General features: G+C 40.9%; 1 protein-coding gene across 1 annotated transcript; it reads right to left on the minus strand.

Annotated features, from left to right (window-relative positions):
- Positions 1-3724: 3724 nt before the first annotated feature.
- Positions 3725-18415, minus strand: LOC139721177 (uncharacterized). The gene is made up of 15 exons (XM_071632506.1): positions 18286-18415; positions 14611-14746; positions 14104-14276; positions 13468-13667; positions 13065-13230; positions 12340-12464; positions 11802-11948; positions 11163-11307; positions 10339-10485; positions 9659-9907; positions 8405-8703; positions 7143-7422; positions 6307-6517; positions 4992-5110; positions 3725-4130 (listed from the first exon to the last, which is right to left on the minus strand). The coding sequence occupies exons 1-15, from the start codon at positions 18362-18364 to the stop codon at positions 4012-4014; spliced, it is 2595 nt and encodes an 864-aa protein (XP_071488607.1). The 5' UTR covers positions 18365-18415; the 3' UTR covers positions 3725-4011.
- Positions 18416-19558: the final 1143 nt, after the last annotated feature.

The following is a 19558-nucleotide window of genomic DNA, read 5'->3' on the forward strand; positions in this document are numbered from 1 at the left end:
TATCATTCAAACCTGATATTTCTATATATTTGATCTAGATCCTGACAATCAAATTTTTGCCAGTGTTTATTAGTGTTGTGATTTGTGTTGTTTTGAAGAAAGTTCAAACAAAGATGAAGGAACACAGAAAAGTGATATAATTGAAAAATATTTGAGACATGTTTGTAACTGCTTTTCACTGAAATTGTGCATGGTAAATTTAAAATTAATCAAAGCCTTTCTATTCACTGTGGAATTACAGCTGTAGTACAAGTTTTCATTCACCATTAGTAGGCCTGGTATTGACTTATTTGTGCCATTCATTTGAAATGTTGGCTTTCCTTGTCATTCTGGCATGTTATCTTCAATGCTCTCATAGCATTCCATTTACATACACAGTTATTTCTGTCTGGTGATTCATCCAGCCAGAACAGAGTTGTTCTCTGCTTTCATAGTAAATACAAAGATAAAGATTAGATAAAAGTTGCTTTCTTCAATATCATTTCAACTAAGTAGCAAAGTAAACTATGAACACGATTTTCTTCTATTTGACTAATTTGGCTTTAAAGAAGAATGACTTCATGTAGGGAATTATTATGAAGAAGATCATCAATACACCAGAAGTCATTTAAAAATCTGGATATTTGGCTTATGAACTTTCTGTGGACTGTCCTGTCTACAGTTGGCTCATATAAAGCTTGTTCATAAAAGTTGGTTTTACCATGTGTTGTGTTGTTCCTTTCACTCTGTACCTTGTTATCTTCAATATTTGTACATACAGTTGTACATTCTCTTGATGCATTTTTTAAAAGCTTTCCCTATTAAAAGAAAATTGCTGGTACTTCTTCAGCAGTTTCTTGATGTTTTGATCAGATCTACTTGTTTTGTCTGATACTTACACAGTGTATTTTTTACACATATATTACTCTTTTATTTGTTTATTTTATTTATTTATTTATTTATTTTTTTTTTTTTGGGGGGGGGGGATTGTTGTATTAGTTTGCTAGTGGAGATATCAGCCTCTTACCACATCAATAAGTAATGAATTTGGTGCAGGTTTCAGGCATGATTAATCAGAGAGTGCATTTGTAGTGTCAGTGGCCCAATTATGTGAATTATCTTCTTTTTAAATCAGAATGTTCCAAAAACTCCCTGCTTCTCAACTAAAGATAATTGGTGAAGTATATTGTAATGTGTACTAAAAAAAAAAAATGGGTGAATCATTGCATATTATGTTTTGTATGCCATTATGAGAATTCGTGCAATTCATAACATTTAATTTCATCACATTTACTTCTACTTTGAAAGTGTTTTAAACACACACTCACACACACTCACACACACAAATTTACTCTCCTAGGCACTTTTTTCTTTTCCATTCAGAGTTGGTTCATATCCTGAGCTGAGTTAGTCTACCCAAAGTTTGTTGACCACATCACAAGAAGAGTGTATTTACCGTGTCATGGGGAAAGTGTGCTGACCAGGTTACATGGAAAGAGTGTTGACCGGGTCACAGGGAAAGAGTTGACTAGGTCGTAGGGAGAGTGTTGACCAGGTTACTGGGAAAGAATGTTGACCAGGTTATAGGGGAAAAGTGTTGACCAGAGGTCACAGAGAAAGAGTGCTGATCAGGTCACAGGGAAAGAGTTAACTAGGTCGCAGGGAGAGTGTTGACCAGGTTACTGGGAAAGAATGCTGCAACCATTCATCATGGTTTTCACAGCAAGTGAGGGTGTATGGTAGCCGTTTCATCATGTACGCAACGTACGGCACATTGTGTTCTACTTCACATGTATATGGTCTGACACAGCAGTGGCGGATCCAGGGAGGACCGCAACCGGCGCATGCCCCCCCCCCCTTTATTTTTTGTTGAAACAAAAGAAATAAAAAGAAAAAAATGGGGGAGGGGTGCGTGCGCCCCCCCCCCCCCTTTAATTTTGTAAACGCGCCCCCTCTTTACGGAATTCCTGGATCCGCCCCTGCACAGCATGCTCTGTTTAAGGAAGTACTAAAGCCAGGCACAGCAGAGGAACTTCAGTCAAGTGTGAGCATTAGACAACAAACTGCTGCATCTTCATGAACAATACGAAGAGCAAAGACCAGTCTCTGAAGAAAGAAGGCCAAGCGATGTCACTAAAGCAGCTACAATGTATGAAGGAAGGCCCCTCATAAAAACTGGATGTACACATGTATGCAACCAGCAAACAGTTAAACAACAAATCTTATTCATCTTGGGCATTCATAATCTCATCTCATCAAGTCTCAGGATAAAAAGATTGCTATTGCTTGGGAAGCTTTCTTTTTATACCATGGGCACAAATCTGCTCCAAAGGTGCCTGGTGTCCATGTCTTATCTGTGTAGAAAGCCTTGACAGAATGAGAAAAATGAGTCAGATCTTGATCAGAACATGAGAAACGTGAAGGATCTCATGAGAAAAGGACAGGTCTGGAGGGAAGATAATGGCATTGTGGTAGACTGCAGACTGAGCTGTGCACAATATATGACACGCCTTTGAGCTTTACAATATACAGTGACAGACCATGAGAAATCTTAGCAGTACCTAACAAAACTTAAATACAGAGGGAAAAAATGACCAAAACCCCACAGCATGCCACATTTCAGGCACATACGGCTGCAGTGGCCACCTGGAACACAATGTAAATGTAGCATAAGAGACAGCACAGAAATGGAGAACAATGTTGGCTACAAACTGGTACAATATTCAGTTTAATGTTGATTCATGATATTTTGACACATTTTTTAAAACATATTTTCTCATTTACTGATATTTATGCTTCAACATACTTTATATCACAGTTAATGAAAACAAAAAAATATACACATGTTATGACAAAAACTGTAAGGCAGATTAGCTGGTATAGAGCATTTTCAAAGACAGAATTGATAGACTTGTCACAAGGTTTGATATCAAGTGTTCCATGTGTCTGAGTAACACGACATCTGAAACCTCTTCCAACTACAGTTCGACCTCGATTATCCGGCCATGTCGGGACCGGCGCTCATCCGGATATGCGAATTGGCCGGATATGGGAGACACAAGGATAATATATATAGCTGCCGTCCAAGCTGCCGTCCCAGTGCACTGGCAGCTAGGCAGGTAGCGTACCCCGCAACGGTGGTGTAATCCATGCTAGCCTGCGCAATGTAGTCCTTTCTTCACAAAAATAAAGTATATCTTTATGTTAGTTCTGTCGGGAATATTGTAGGTAAATCGGGTGAGTTTTGTAGAAATTTCAATTGAGTTTAAAGTCACTGTTTTTTCTCAAGTTTTGTGTGAAAAAAAAGTCCTTCACTGCGTGAACGCATCCGGATAATAGAGATTTCCGGATAAAAGGAGGCCGGATAATCGAGGTCGAACTGTACCTAAAAATGATCATCTAAAGTGAAGATCAGCACCAGATAACTGGGTTTAAAAAACAAGTAAGTGTGATCATCCTGCTCAACTTTGATTTACACATTCAGTACTCTTCACAAACTGACAGTGTTGGTGTTTTTTTGTCTTCTTTCAGGTTTAACCAATGGCATTTCTGGACTAATAAATGTACAAAAACATGTTAGTCTGGAACTGCTGCCATAAGTTCAGAGATTTAAAAAAAGCTCTAAATCTTTGTGTGCCACATGAATTAACAGTCCATAAGAATGTGTGTGAAATTGGTGCACATTTGTCTCATTGGCACAGAAAAGGTTAAACAGCTACACGTTGTAGTAGGTTTCCTTGTATGCTATACATGTAGATGCAATAATTAAATTACAATGCTTTGTTTTACATTTCAGCCTACCAATTACAATGTATGGGCAGTTTCCTGGGCTTCTTGAGTTAAAAATGATGTTAGTCAATCAAAGCAAACAAACCCAGCAGCATAACAATTCAAAATTGTTGCCTGTCACGTCAGTTCAATTCCAATCATCTTGAAAACCTGATTACTGTGAGCCAGACATACAAGATCTTTAAGCATCTCTCAAGCTGTTCATTCATGAGTCACCCAAGACTCTGGCTGGTTGATTGAGGTTCAAGGTATTGGTACTCCACAGTCGTACCATCCAACCATTGTCCTGCCCGTCCAATGTCTGATGCCACCCCCTATAGTCCCAACTGTAACATCGCTCCCCCAAGTATCTCGATAATAGCCTGAAGAAAACGAGAAGAAATGGTTTGAATTACTGGAAAGACTTGAATTATACATTGTACTCTGTTCAGCAGTCGGAAACATTCACCATTCATTCCAGAGCAGAAAGAACAAAGCTGTAATATTCAAAGTTCATTCTACAGCATGTGATTTATTCTTTTCATTAACTTTGTGAAGGGTATATCCTCTATATTTATCATGTTAATACCATCATTGCTGAAATGTGTATTTTTTTAAAGGAAATCGATTTGTGCAATTATGAATGATTTCAAAAGAAAGTTCATATTAAAGTGATTATTCGGGGGGGGGGGGGGAGAACAAGTGAAATGAAAGCAATAAATCAGTGAAAAGTAGGTGATTTATACATGTATATACATGTATTTATAGTGGTCGTGATTACAGATTGGAAGATACACAGTTTGTAGTTACCCCGGTAATTGATTTGTCATTCCAGGGGAATCTATGGAATAATTGCTAACCACACAGAATTATCAAGACAATTTCGAGGAAATCTATGGACCTTTAATGAATAAAGACTAATTTGAGACTAGGTCATGTCGACATCAAATGAGAACGACAACCACAGTGACGTAAAATGCCAATTCCGATGATTTACTGGCAACACGCAAACTTTCTTCCAATCATCGATCTAGTGCAGCTCCAAGTTTTAGAGGACAATTACCAATTACAATACACTCCCCAAGAACCACTACATCGTCGTGATTCAAACGTTGGAGTTTCCCGCACCTGGACCATGCTGTACAACAACCGATGAAGACGCAACATACCCGTTTAATAGTCTGATCGGAAAGCGTTGGCCTAAGAAATTATCTTCTGTCCAAAGTGTTGAAAACAATACTTACCAGTGGCTGTAGGGACATAGAAGAAGTCATTAGCGGTCAGCGTGAAACTCTCATTCTCTGCTTGAGCACCAACGAACTCACAATGATCGTGACCACGCCCATGGGAGTCGCCGATGTTCCTACATGAATCGATTGAATATGAAGAGGAACATTATACTCCACGCAAATTATTGTACATTGTATGAATATGGATTGAATGATATGAAAGGAATGTTCATACTACTAGTATAGGTTAACCTACCAATAAGCGATGTTCCTCGTTTCATTTAAAGCCCCGGTCACACAGCATTCCACGTCCAAATCACGTACAAAAAGTTATGAAAATCTGGTTGACGTGGTCGTAAGTAGTAATTTTTTGGTTAATTTTGGTTTGGCAGTGCTTTGTACGGGATATGGCCGTTGGCGGCTGTTCCACTGCTGAAGCACTGCCTAATTAAGCACGGCTAACCACGTCCAGCCACGTGTGTGTTTACACGGAAAAATCCATTTGTCAGTGATAAGCCGCTAAACACACGCTATTTCCCGTGATACCAACGCATAACACGCGTCAGATGACCATGCTCTGCCCGTGACAGACCGCTAAACTTTCGCGTCTTTCCCGCGTCTCCCCGAGTTTTAATCACTGCCGGAACACGGATTATCACGTGTGTTTCACGTGTGTTGCACGTCTTTACTACGTGTGCCGCCCGTGATTGTCCGCGGAATAAAATTTTAAGCTGTTCAAAACTTTTTACCACGTCCGACGCCGTTAAGATTTTACCCCGCGTCCTGCCACGTCTATAACGTAGCTCGTCTTAAACTCGACATCAACGCGAACAACATCGTCTGCTTCACGGGAGACCACTTTTTGATGTGTTTTGGCCGTGATTAAGCCGTAAAGCGCTGTGTGACCGGGGTTTAAGTGAACACGCTGAAGCGTTTACCTCTGGTCAAAAATGTACTCATTAATCTATCTACTGCATGCACCCTCCTAGATTTCAACAGGAAAAGTAAGTCGATAATGTCATCGGCAGGAATCGATAACTACAAGACTTGCACGTGAGATTTCCGTTAGTTACTGTGAACTCTAGTATCCTCCATTCCGACACCCTATGTCCCTGTTTCGCATTATATCAGCAGACATTTTGTATGGTTATTAAACACAAAGTCTCGTGCATCCAAAATTTTGAACAGTGATTGCATGACTCGAAAATATTGTTTCCCAATTTCCTACATCCTCATTCTCTGACATTTTGACCACCTTGAGAAGTTTTGTTTTGTTTTGTTTTGTTTTGTTTTGTTTTGTTTTTTCTTGACCGTAAAATAAGTTACTCACAAGAAAATATCAGTTAAATCGCTGGATAGAAAGATCTTGTAGCGATTTGGAGTCTGGCAGAGAACCACTCCAACGAATTTGACTCCGAAGCCAGGCTGGTTTCCCCCGCCCAGCATCCTCACGTATTGGTCTCCACCATCACATGCACACCATGAACTGTCATAGCGGAACGAGTAACGTGTCCAGTGGGCGTACGACAGCGGCGACTGCACTGTGAGAAGCGAGAAAAACGGCGACGAAAAGGTTGACGTACAGGATACAACGGAAACTTTATTACATCTTCATATCTGTCATACCATGACTGATAAAACTTGCGGCTCGCATGTTGCCATCTTATAAATTCACATGGTTTATAGTCAAAACTGTTTTTATTATCATTAATTGTTTTTCATTATTTCTTCTCTTTTTTAGGGGGGGGGGGGGGTGGGTCCATCATCTCTTCGTGATGTCGTAATATGAAATGTTTTCACTGACTAACGCACGACTATGAGAGGTTATTGTCAATTTATTTTCATATGACAAAAATATAAGTATTGTATGGGTTTTCCAGCACACTGAAAGACTGCTTTCAGGTCAATCCAGAAAGTAGTTGAGATCGGTACAGGGACTGAATGGACAATGAGTGGTATATCTTTTGCGAAGTGTATTTTTGCCTAGAGAAGCCATTTTTATTTATCATGACATGTCATGAAACATTAGGACGCAGCAGTAGAAAAGCTAAATGTTAAAGGAGACAAAACGCGCCCACCTGATGATAGTTGTAGGTGATAATAAAAGTGTAATCGGTGTTTCTCTGGAGTATAATGATGAAATGAATGATGGAAAGGAAATCGTACCTCTGGCCATAGGCAGCGGCAAACTTAAGCCTCCTAAGGAGTGTTGGACCGGGGGAGCTCCAGGCACAGTCAGCACCCACTCGTCTGCTCGAAGGGTGCCAGTAAACGACCCTACCTCACCATATGTGTTACGGACATACTTCAGGAAGTCGGCCGTATGTGTCCCGCTACTGTCCAATCCGTAGCCAAATGGGACACGGCTGACTTTGACTACTGTCGTGTTCGGATGAGAAGGCCAGGTCGAAAGTTCAACGCTGCTGAGGGCCAGGTAGTAAGCCGTCTTTGGAGGATACGGGTGAAGAAAGGGACATGTGAATATTTGTTTTGTTTAGATAATCTTTTGTCATTAGAATGAAAGGCATTCTCTTTTTTCTTTTTTTCTTTTTTTTTTTTTTTTTGCGGAGAGAGTGTAGTTACAGAGGTTTTCAATTTTGCTGTTCCTCTCCGTGAGTAAAGCCCTATGCTCGAGTTGTATCATCATGAACACCAAGTGAAAAAGAAGGATCTAGTCCGGGATTAGTTCAAACATCGCGTCAGTGCTATGGACTGCCTTCCGCTCAGTATTAGTCTCTCTACCCTGTCCTTAGCAGCATGTGAGTAGGTTCTTCTTTTTCACTCTGGTGTTCATAATAGAGCGCACACGATCTTACTCAAGGAGAGTTGTAACAGCATGAAAGAAAACCTCCATACTTCTGTCATGTAAGGCCAAACTAAGAAAGTAAAGCCATTTTGATCTGCATACCGCTATTGTAGTTCCTGTATACCAGAGTTTCCTGATTTTGCTCCCATCGTGAGAAAGATACGAGTTTCTTCCAATCGGCCTAATTGACTAGAATATGCGCCGTTGCTATAGGCAACAATATCGTAGAGAAATGATCCATCACCCGATTACTAACTGCGCCGAGTGTTCTTGTGTCGCGAATAGTATTCTTACATATCAAAACTTTCTAGTGAATACGGATTAAAATCAAACATGCATGGTTGCATTTTTGTTGTCATTTAAGAATCAGTAGGATTTCAAGAATATTTCGGTAAAATAAATGAACGCATTTTGAGTAACGATTTCTATTTCAGGCAAAAACAGGAATAAAACTTATACGTAACAGATATTCCAGTTAATGTCCTACATATTTCTTGTGGTCGAACGTCTTTATGGTTGTTGTGAAACGGTAATGACAGACCGATTTTCATCCTTCATCTTGTCATGTCGTGCATAATTTGTTGTTGAGCTTTTGTTTTCTCAAGAAATTCATGTCACCTACAAGGATAACCCTCTCGACAACGATTCCCTGATTGACGTTGACAAGCCAGCGGACCGGTTCGTAGGAAGAAAACAGGAGAGTGAGTGGCCCCTGGTCGCCTCCAGTGATTTGAACCCGCACGTCTCCGGGCGCTGGCGGCCTAGAGCGATGAGGACCCTCGTGCACACTGATGATGTGAATGTTTGAGGTGCGGTCTCCTTTACACGCAAACGTCGTACCAATGCGGGACTCTCCACGAAATGATGCGCGAGCTAGAGCGTACGAGTTGTTCTGGTAGATATGGCAAGCTCCTACTGAAGCTATGGGTACGGAAAAGTAATTAAAACATTGAATTTTTGTGTGTGTGTTCATTAGTAGTCATTTTTCATTGGATAATTCATTCTTTTTTCCATCATTTGATGATAACAGATGAACACGCAGAAAGATGAATAAAGAAATCAAGACAGATGCATGTGATTGGTATAAACATGATAAACCTAGGAATTTTCGGATTCGTTTAAGATTATGACGGCGTCTTTATTTAAACGATATGAGATCTCAAATTCAAATGTGTATTCAATACACGTTCCAAACTTCTAAAAGTGGGAGATACGTAAAGGTTGCGTAAAGTGGATATCTCATCGGTTTGGAGACTAGATGGCGACATGGTGACGACTCGAATCTCACTGGTCGCGGCGACGTCTCATGGAGACTAGCCTGGTCTACGGGGAGTCGCGACAGAATTGAAAATGTTTGATATTTTTCAGAGGCATTTTCCAATCGCCAGCTGGTCTCGGAGACGTCTCCACACGCCTCCGCAACGTCTCCATATAGTAACAACCAATTCTTGGGGACTGATTTTGTCTGCGACGTCTCCGAAACGTCTCCGCGACCTTGCGGAGACCTGTTGGTGACCTACCGGAATATTAAAAGATTTCGCGGAGACGTCTCCGCGACTGAGAAAATGTCTCGGAGACGTCGAACAAGTTGTCAACTTGTTTGGATTCGCTTAGACGTCGCTCAGGAGTCACCTTTTTTTTTCTTTTTTTTTCTTTTTTTTTTCTTTAGAGTCGCAAGACTCACGCGTCGACTGATTAGTCGCGGCAAAGTCTCCTCCAGTGAGATAGGCCCTTTAGGTACTTCCCTAGGTAAGGCATTATTATCAAATGCAGTTTGAAAAGGAATCTTTCAGAGAGAATTTTACTTTGCTCTAGCCTGGCGTAAAGATTCTTTTCAAATCAGTATCATAACCATTGAGGAACATGCAGAACTCACGAAGGCAGGTGATACGGGAGTGATCAGGCGAGTTACAGACGCACAGTCCGCCGTGACACGAAGCCCGTACACTGACGTGCCAACACATGTTATGACGACAAGGCACAGACACTTCCGGGATGGGGGCCATCGTGGTCACCGGTCTCGCTTCCGTGGTCGGAGGTGACGTGGTAGATTGTGGAGCAGAGGTGACTGTTGACGCGCTGGTCGTTGACGACGGATTTTCGCAGTTAGTGTTTAGCTCTCGCTCTGTAAAGATTGCGATGGTTAGCAGAGTAAAATGATGGTATCGCTAAAGTTAAATATGCCAAAATCATAGAATTAGCCAGACTGACTGGTGGATAGATGAAATGGTAGACAGCTGAAGAGATGAAGAGAGACAGACAGACAGAAAGCAAAGAGAGAGGGAGGGGAGACAGCTGCTTGTTTCTACCAAATAGTCCTTGGCTTGGCAACTATAAATGAGGACGTTTAAATTTCCCCGTTTCTAGACTATCATTTAATGTACTTTTATTGAAAATAAAAAGCACGATATGGTACATGTATTGCCTACATTTATAAGGCTGATGGATAATATCAATAATACCACACCTGCTGCCCCCTGCTGGCGCCTTATTACAACTGAGAGGGTGCCCAACTGTTTACTTTCTTGAGAATGCTCGGACCAAAATGTGACTCACCTCGAAGCTCAAAAATTTCCTGGTTCTTTCTGATAAGCTCCGCCTGCAGGTGTTCGATTTGCCGACTTTGTTCCTGGTTCAGTAACCGGAGATTGTTGGCCTCTTTGGTAGAGGCACGCAGATCTTCGCCCATCTCAAACGACGACTCTGACACAGGGAAGTATAAATCATCAAAAGTTGAAGGAAATGCGACAATCCGTTCAAAACTTTTTTTTTACAGTGTGGATGGATCCATATCCAGTCATCGCTTGATAAGAAGGCTACAATAAATCGTGATATCAAAGAAGTAATGGTATGATAAAAAGAAAATGAACTGATAATTCAACAAAATATCTTTTTTTTTATATACTTATAAGTACGTACACTTATTCTCTCGACTTGGTTATGCTTCATGTTAAAGGTAATGTTATTCCCTCTGCCACTTGAAGGATTAAATCGATGCTTTTTCATCATGTTAGAAAAACAGAGAATGTGTGGAAATCTGTTAATTGTACTTTATATCGATCCAGTATTACACGTATAAACAATATAAAGCACTATTCCCTGATATCCAGTATGTACACACATTCGGTTACATTACCTATAATATATAGGTTTTACCTCTGGGATCTCGACAGTAAGACTACAGTTAGTAATAATGATATTCAAGGAAAATGTAAAAGCAATACAATATAGAACGTTGCTGGTCTCTCCAGATTCCTATTACACTATACGATTTTGTCGTCGCTCAAGCTAAATCCTCTTTCTCTATCTCTTATAAGTGCAGAATTCTTGGAGTAAAGAGAAGGTAGAGTGGCTTGCAAGAAGCAATGTTCCTCACTCACCTTCACAGGTGATCATGTCTTGCTGTATAAGGTCCATTATCCACTGCCTAAAGCGATGGACTCTCGTGTAGACCCCAGGGTACTCCGGCCTGGCGCATCCGATACCCCAACTCACGATCCCTAGCAGGTACCACCTCTTTTTGTCCTGAATGAACAAACAACAAAAATGAATATTGGAGATGAAAATAGATTGATGTATGAAATCAGAAGTTTTGGTGCGTATGCCACGTACGGATACGGAGGCATGGAACAGATCGGTGTATTAAATGGATACGATAGCCTGAGGCAATACTGCAGCGGAGAATTGGAACCGTTACGAAGGGGGATCAAAGAAGTATTAATACGCAGAATATAGTGATATTCATAGTGAGTGTCTGATTAAGACGTTTTACATCTTGTTTACTGTATTTAATGATCAGTTAAGACTAAACTGATTCTATTTAAGCATTCAATTCAAACCATACTTTATTTCTATCTATCGAAAGAAGAAAGCTGCAGTATAAGCAACTAATAAGATAACTATTAATATAATTTGCATACAAATCATGGTGTTTGTGACATCTAAACGTTCTACAAGAAAACATGCCTCAAGGATGAAGATTATCTTGGACGAGGTAATACGTGTCCATTTGTGGTTACCTTGGTAACGAAGGGGCCGCCACTGTCGCCATGGCAGGCATCTCTGCTGTCAGGTTTGTTGCCACCGTCTGCACAAAACATGTTGTTGGTGATGATGTCACTGTGGCGATTACCGCACTCCTGTTGGCTGACGAAAGCCAGCCGGACCTATGACGAGAGATTGGACCAGGTTAGTGGCAAATCAATGATGCAAGATCCTTAGAGAAAGGACAATTTCTGATGTAGTAGAAAGGCAAATCAGCTTACAGGATTTAGCTTATCATCAGGAAGGTATTAACTGTCGACTTGATTCGTGTTTGATTGGCTCACTATATTTACACTGTAGTGACGACATTTCCCAACAACGAAGTCCTTCAAGAGAATTATACTTGTTGAATGATATACTTCAGTGTATTTCATATGCATTCATTATTTTCCTGAATTACACAATAACCAATCAACACGCCTTAGTCTTCTGTGATAGATATGCCTGCAATGAAATACAGACACGATGGAGTATATAATTCACACGAATAAGAGATTAGGTTGCGGTGAGTACCTTTCGTAAAAAGCGAGAGTAATCTTCCCCCTGACGGTCCTCGGCAGTGTGCCCCCAGCCGGTGACGAACCCTCGCAGACCCGATTGGAGGAGTTCTTCAGCTCGCAGCTCACTCGGCAAACACACTGGAAAACGCATCATTTACACGTCAAATTCACAAGTTACATCCCAATATATCCAGTAGCTGTGTATGAGAACGAATCACTAGCAATGTAACAGTGCCACATATTATGAAGCTATACACTTACCTCTATATAGGCCTACGCAGTATGACTACAAGAAACGCATTGTATATTGATAGAGCACGTCTGCGTGGGAGAAACAAAAAAAAAGGTCCGAATTTAATGTTATGAGAAGACACGGAAAATATATCAAGTGACTCGTGGATGTGTCGCAGTGGTACTGCATTCTCAAAAACCCTCTCCATCAACTCCGGTCTGTAAATCTGATTAAGGGTACTATTTATTTCTGTAACTGTGATTAAAAGTGTAGTTTTGATAATTTATATACCTTCATTGATTTAAGCCTATCGCATGCAGCCCTGCCGTTTTTCACTCTATCCTCATCAAAAGTCCCAGCGTCTTCGATGGATCTATATCTGGGAAGATTCATCGAATACAATGCATCATATATTCTTCTTAATTTCTTCCGAAAGCCTGTCCTGGATAAACCCAGTTGTTTGTTTGATTTAGTTTGAATTTCATCTCGACTTCCCACATACTTACATGGAATAATGTGGTCAGTGTAGGTGACCGGCTGCTGAAGTTTAATTAGAGCGATATCCGAATCGTACGTCTGTTCGTTGTAATTCGGGTGTTTGATGATCTGTTCGGCGCGAAACGTTCGCTCGTACCCATCAATAGTTTGCGTGTCGTGTTCTCCTAGTCGAATCTTCACGACGGAAAGACAAGATAATCATCAAAGGTCATGAAAATCGATGTGTAAATGAGGTCACCTCTCATTTGAAGCTGTCGAATGAACCCTTATCTATCTCCAAATCGCACATTGCTAAAAACAAATATATTCTAAGGGATGCTCAGAGATAATAATTGTATCGAATCAAAGCAAGCAGACATCAGATTCTTATGTATGAGAATAGACCTACAAGTAGAACTCGATGCCTCATACCTCAAAATCGTCCTTGGAGAGCCCTGACAACGAGAAGCAGTGTGCTGCGGTGACGACCCAACGTCGATTCAGGAGTACTGCTCCGCAGAAGGCTTCGTTATGAACGGTGTTCCACAACAAAGCTGTCCACGGTGACTGGCCCTCATTAGACACCTTACCCCCAACGACTTTTCCACGTACACGGGGGTACCCACACTGAACTGTTTAAAGTAATATGCGTGTAATGTTGTCAACGTATAGCTACTGTTTACAGTGACATGGGTTTCTGGTATTTACTGTTTGGCGAATTGATCTAACAAAAGAACAAAATCTCAAGTCCAGCATTTCAATTATTCGAATTAAACACCCCATCAATCATTATATGACTTATAATGTACTGTCAAAAGTTGAAAACATCTTTGTTTTCTTACGCCCTTTGGAAAACACGGCAAAATTGTTCAAAGTGACTCTCTGATCTAAAATTGTCCATGATGTGTTTTTCATTCCAGTTGCCCAGTTAAAAAAGCAATTAGAAAAATCACTTGTCTCTGTCGTAGTTTACTGTCACTGTAATATCAAACGTATCTCCTCTTTTGCTAATCAGCTTATAGAATTTCGTTAAACATTCTTTGAAATGTATTGAAAATATTTAGTTACAAGCGCTGTTGCTGTGCACATCTGAGTCAATAGGTGGAGCTATATCAAGCCAAAGGCGATGAATGACGATGACGTTGCTATGGACGATGGTACAGGTGTACAACCCGCGGTCCCACAATTCCGTGTTCAAAATCAACATCCCTTCGCTTTTGGCCATGTAAACCCGGCCATCCCTGAGAAAAAGGCAATAAAACAGAAATAACAATGATATATTATCAGTTGAGATGTGCGTTATAGGCGCATTTTCTAAAAATACTGATATTTGAAATGCGGTTTACAAGCCTACCTGCTGTCACAATTCGCATTATACATGTTTTACTAATGTGGATTGATCGAAAACAACAATTTAACGAAAATTATCATGTCATATTTTCAACGTCTAAGATCTAGATCCTTCTGACACAAAACAAATGAATAGGGGGGGGGGGGGGGACTAAGGAATTCGACGGTTTACTTTTTCGGGGAATGTGATGAGCTTGATAAACATCGATTATTTCCGTTGCGTACCGGTACGTGTCGGAGGCTTCAACCACTACACCGTCTTTTCTCCAGCTGACCATCGCTGCCCCAGCGGTCTGGCGACACTCAAGTAAGACGTCATCTCCTCCTGAGGCCGTGACGTTACGATCCGGTGTAAAGATAGCTATTGAGAGGTCAACAGAATAAAACATGGCTGAAATGTATCATCAGTCACTTACGATCACATAAATCACACATAACAACAGTCAGTGATGTGAAGGTGGGGGATTTACTCTGGTATTCCAAGGCAAATTCAAGTGTTCCTTAAAGGGTGTGTACAGTTCTGGTTGAGGTGAGGATTTAGCTTTTAACGTTTTGCCAGATATTCAGAAACCACTCTATGAGATGTCAAAGAGCATGCAATTCTAAGGGGTATCAAAAGTGTATCTGATGAAAATCCGTTTCGAAATGGCTGAAATACCCAAAAACAAGGTGAAACAGAGAGATCCTAATAAAAGGTGTGGCCAGTCGCCTTTTATCATTATCACTTTCTTGGATATCTCAGCCATTTGAAAACCAATTTTCATCAAATAAACGTTGAATCCTTCTTAAAATTACATGCTCTTTCATATTTCATTAGAGGTTTCTCATTATCTCACTTAGGAATGTTCAAAACATGAATCTTCACCTCAACCATGGGGATGGGAAGGGTGGATACGGGTCAAGAGATGGGGAAGGGTTGAGGGGATGTAGGGGTCAAGGGAGGGGGATAGTTAATTTGATAGGGATCAAGGGATGGGGACGAGTGGAGGCGATGGGGGTCAGGGGATGGGGAGGGTTGAGGGGATAGGCGGTCAATGGATGGGAGAGGGTTGGGTGATAGGGGTGAAGGGATGGAGAGGGTTGTGGGGATGGGGGTCAAGGGATGGGGAGGGTTTATGGGATGGGGGTCAAGGGGTGGGAAGGGTTGAGGGGATAGGGGGACGGGATGGGGAGGGTTTAGGGGATAGGGGTCAAGGGATGGGAAGGGTTGAGGGGATAGGGGTCAAGGGATGGGAAGGGCTTATAGGGGATAGGGGTCAAGGGATGGGAAGGGTTTAGGGGATAGGGGTCAAGGGATGGGAAGGGTTGAGGAGATGGGGGTCAGGGGATGGGAAGGGTTGAGGAGATGGGGGTCAAGGGATGGGAAGGGTTTAGGGGATAGGGGTCAAGGGATGGGAAGGGTTGAGGAGATGGGGGTCAGGGGATGGGAAGGGTTGAGGAGATGGGGTCAAGGGATGGGAAGGGTTGAGGGGATAGGGGTCAAGGGATGGGGACGAGTTGACGGGATGGGGGTCAAGGGGTGGGGACGAGTTGAGGGGATAGGCGGTCAAGGGATGGGGACGAATTGAGGGGATGGGGGTCAAGGGATGGGGACGAATTGAGGGGATGGGGGTCAAGGGATGGGGACGAGTTGAGGGGATGGGGAGTGATGAGGAGATGGGGGTCAAAGGGTTGGCAAGTTTAGGGAATGGGGGTCAAGGGTAGGATTGGGGACAATAAGGGATGACGGGATCATAGGATGGTGAGGAAATAAAGGGGGTAAAAAATGGAATGGGTGAGGGGAAGGCCAGGGTTCAGGGAATGGGATGAGGAGGAGAGCGGGGGTGGGGTATAAGGATATGAGAGGGGTGAGGACATCACAGAGGTTAATCAGTTAATCACCGCCGAGATTTCCTTACCTCTCTCATACCTTTATACACCTGCCCAACCCCTCTTTCTTCCCCATCCACACACACGCACGCACACGCACACAGACATATATAACAATGCGATAGTCAGAAAGTCTGTAGAAAAAGATCAACGACACCTAACTCATATATGCATAAATTAACGTTTTATCCTCGAGTGCATCACAAGTAATTGACTATTTCGCGATGTGACTGTACTTGGTGATGCAGTGTTTCAGAACGCTATATATACAGACAAGCAAACAGATAAAAAAAAAGCGATTGGTTTCCGGGATGACTGAAATATATCCCGAGAGAATTCGATCTAACATTGGTACAAAATGTTGTAATTCTTTCTCTTTACATAACTAAGCATGTAAGTAGGTATACCTAAAGATGGTGATGTATCAGAGAAGCATGTACACCTACTCTTATAAAATAGACTGAACCATGTAAACGGTCAATGCAGGGAGAAACAATATTTCTGCATTATGTCACGTTGCAGAGAACAATGGCATAATACACCTGTACATGCAATAATTCTTCAATATTGCGGTCGAAATATTTACACTTTCACGTCTGTTCATGTTGGCGAGCGACATGCGAATCGGAAAAAAAAAAACCTTCGTACTGAATTCTATGTTTGAACATTGTAGCACACGACGAGCAATCACTATTCACTCTATAGGAAGGTTACAATTATATGGGAGTATGTGGTACATTGCGTAACTGATTTTAGGAGATTAGCGCAATTTTTTTTTAAGTGTTACCGCATGCTTTCATGAGCATATAGTTCTACAGTGAAACATGCATAAAGACCACATTGTAAATACAGCAAAAGCAGTCATAATGAGGGGTAATCTTTAAATAGAGAGTTTCATTAAAATGTAAAATACCTTGAACGGAAACAGATTAATAGCGGTCTTGAAGGAGAGGTGTGGTCTTTACAGACAAGTGGTCACTAAAGCATGGTTTTTATTGCATCAACACAATAATATCATGGAGGAGGGACAAGTCACTTTGTTCATCTTTAAAAGCAATCTTATCTTTGGTGTCTTTTATACAGAAGACGACTCGTGTCCCCTTTATTGCATAATAAAATAAAGTTTAGTGACACTGCTGACTTCCCAAAGTAGAAATTGGTCAGTGTGTCTGATTTGCAAAAAACAAGCAAACGTCATATACAAGTACGTTTAAAAATGACTGCACATCGATAACCGTAGATTTTATATCTCTAATCTTGTGGTTATCATCGTAAGCAATTGAATCATTACTACTAAACTAAAATTCTTTATTGAAAAGAAGCTGTTCTGAAATCCATACGTGAAAGATTATGATATAGCATTCGGTGACACTTCCATTCTGAAAATATCATTTACAACATACCCACAACCATTCAGTCCTTTCTTGGCATATTATGTTGCTCTATCAATGACATAACATTCACTATCCCTGGATAAACACATGTGTGTTTTTTTATCTTAAGGTTTCATCCGCACACAAAGCTATACTTTACAAAGGATAAAAGAGTACTAGTATAAGCCAAACACGTGTGTTTTCCACTAGTACGTCTGATGGGTAATTTGAACCTCCATCTTCCTTCGTTCAATGTTAAAAAAAAACAACACATAAAGAAATATGTAATTATAGTAACAGTTAGCGTCTACACCCGTTTTGAATCTACACTTTTCTTGCTCAGAGTAAAGCAAATAAAGCTAGATGTAAGACATGCTCTCATATATAACCATTTTGTCATTATATAGGTTCGAAAGAGAATGTTGACATATAATCATGTAGCTTCTTGAGGTGGGTATGTAATTGTTTGTGTTTTTTTTTTTTTCTTTCAAGGATCTACAGTTCTATTACACATTTGATGGGAACAGGAAAATCTATAGACGAAATAGTCTAGTAATAGCCTGAGTCGGAAAATACTTTGTCTGAGTCTCAAGTACTCTCGCAAAAAGCTTTGAGGGAATTCATGACACTCTAGAAGAAATAAGGCAGCTGTGCTCACTTGGAACGATGGCTTGTGAAGTCGCCTGCTGGATGACAAGGACGACGAACGTGACAAAAAACTTTGCTTGGCTCGTCATCGTCTCAGACACGATCAGCAATCAGACGACGTTCTCGAACGGTAACGTGATGATCAGTATCCTAGTCAAAGAAAGGCAAACAATCGTAAGGCTCGTTGCTGTTAAGGAGAAAAGATATAAGAGAGTGAGGACTGTCAGACTAATTTACTGCACTCAAGCAATCCACTTCTTGAAAGAAAGATATTATTCAGAGGGGTGAAGGTTCAGGTGTGAGTTTCTTCAATTTATCTCCCTCTACAAATTAAATTTGTTAAGATCGCGACTGCTGACCTGTAAATTAACAAACATGTCGGAAAAAGGAACCAGTGGGACTCAAACGTGTCGTGTTTGTTAATTTACAGATCAGCAGTTGCGTTCTTAACAAATTTGATTTGTATAGAGGGAGACAAATTGAAGAAACACACACCTGAATACACTTCTTATTTAGATGTAGACAAGATTCTCGACCGAGCCGTTAAAAACGAACTATCTGAGGACACTGTGTTCGTTGTTTTGTACTGTAGTTCTGCTCTCCTCTCTTTATCTTCTTCTGTGTCTCGTTTACATTAGTACCTTCCTCTTGGTCTTACCTGTATGTTTATCTACATCTCTATGTCAATCTTATTACCCCATTTCACTTTCCTCACCCCCCTTTGATGTAACATACATTTCCTGTGTTGTTTCCTTTTCCCTTTTGGGACTTCCTAATAAAAGCAATCGAGTTAGGTGTTTTCAGATGATAAATGCTCTATGACAGAAAATGAGCAATTTCAAAGGAGATGTTATTATATCTCATCGATCTGCTGCAGGTAATTTCCATATCATTCATGCAGTCGGATGACTGAAACAGACTGAAAGTTGTAAAACAAGTGCATAGGTATAGTCTCTGCACATATATTCTAACACGATGTAATGATTTGTGCAGATTCAAAGCCCCTCTTCACACAATGATGAATGGAAGATTTTTCACAAATCGCCTGCGAAAGTTAAAGAAAATAATTTAAAGAAAACGCTTCAGAATAAAATATATTGATTCTCAGAATTTCGTATTAATGGCTATCATGATAACAAATGATTGTGCTCTTCACGGTAAACGACATTCTGCACACCGGTTGAAAGAAAAAAAAGCGATCTTCATGACTTGATTTATTGGTTAGATTGATGGTGACAGGTTCAGGGCCAGCATCTAACCCGAAAGGTCTCAAATCAGTGTTA

This window comes from Diadema antillarum, unplaced genomic scaffold, assembly GCF_040938485.1.
Source record: "Diadema antillarum isolate AM-2024a unplaced genomic scaffold, OU_Dant_1.0 scf00000013, whole genome shotgun sequence".
Classification (NCBI taxonomy): Eukaryota; Metazoa; Echinodermata; class Echinoidea; order Diadematoida; family Diadematidae; genus Diadema; species Diadema antillarum.

Excerpts from the sequence above, each read along its gene's own strand:
- LOC139721177 (XM_071632506.1), bottom strand. The coding sequence starts at position 18,364 with ATGACGAGCCAAGCAAAGTTTTTTGTCACGTTCGTCGTCCTTGTCATC. Across the intron at positions 11,308-11,801 it reads GCGGCCCCTTCGTTACCAAG|GACAAAAAGAGGTGGTACCT; the intron begins GTAACCACAAAT and ends TTGTTCATTCAG. Across the intron at positions 8,704-9,658 it reads CTCCCGTATCACCTGCCTTC|CTTCAGTAGGAGCTTGCCAT; the intron begins GTGAGTTCTGCA and ends CCGTACCCATAG.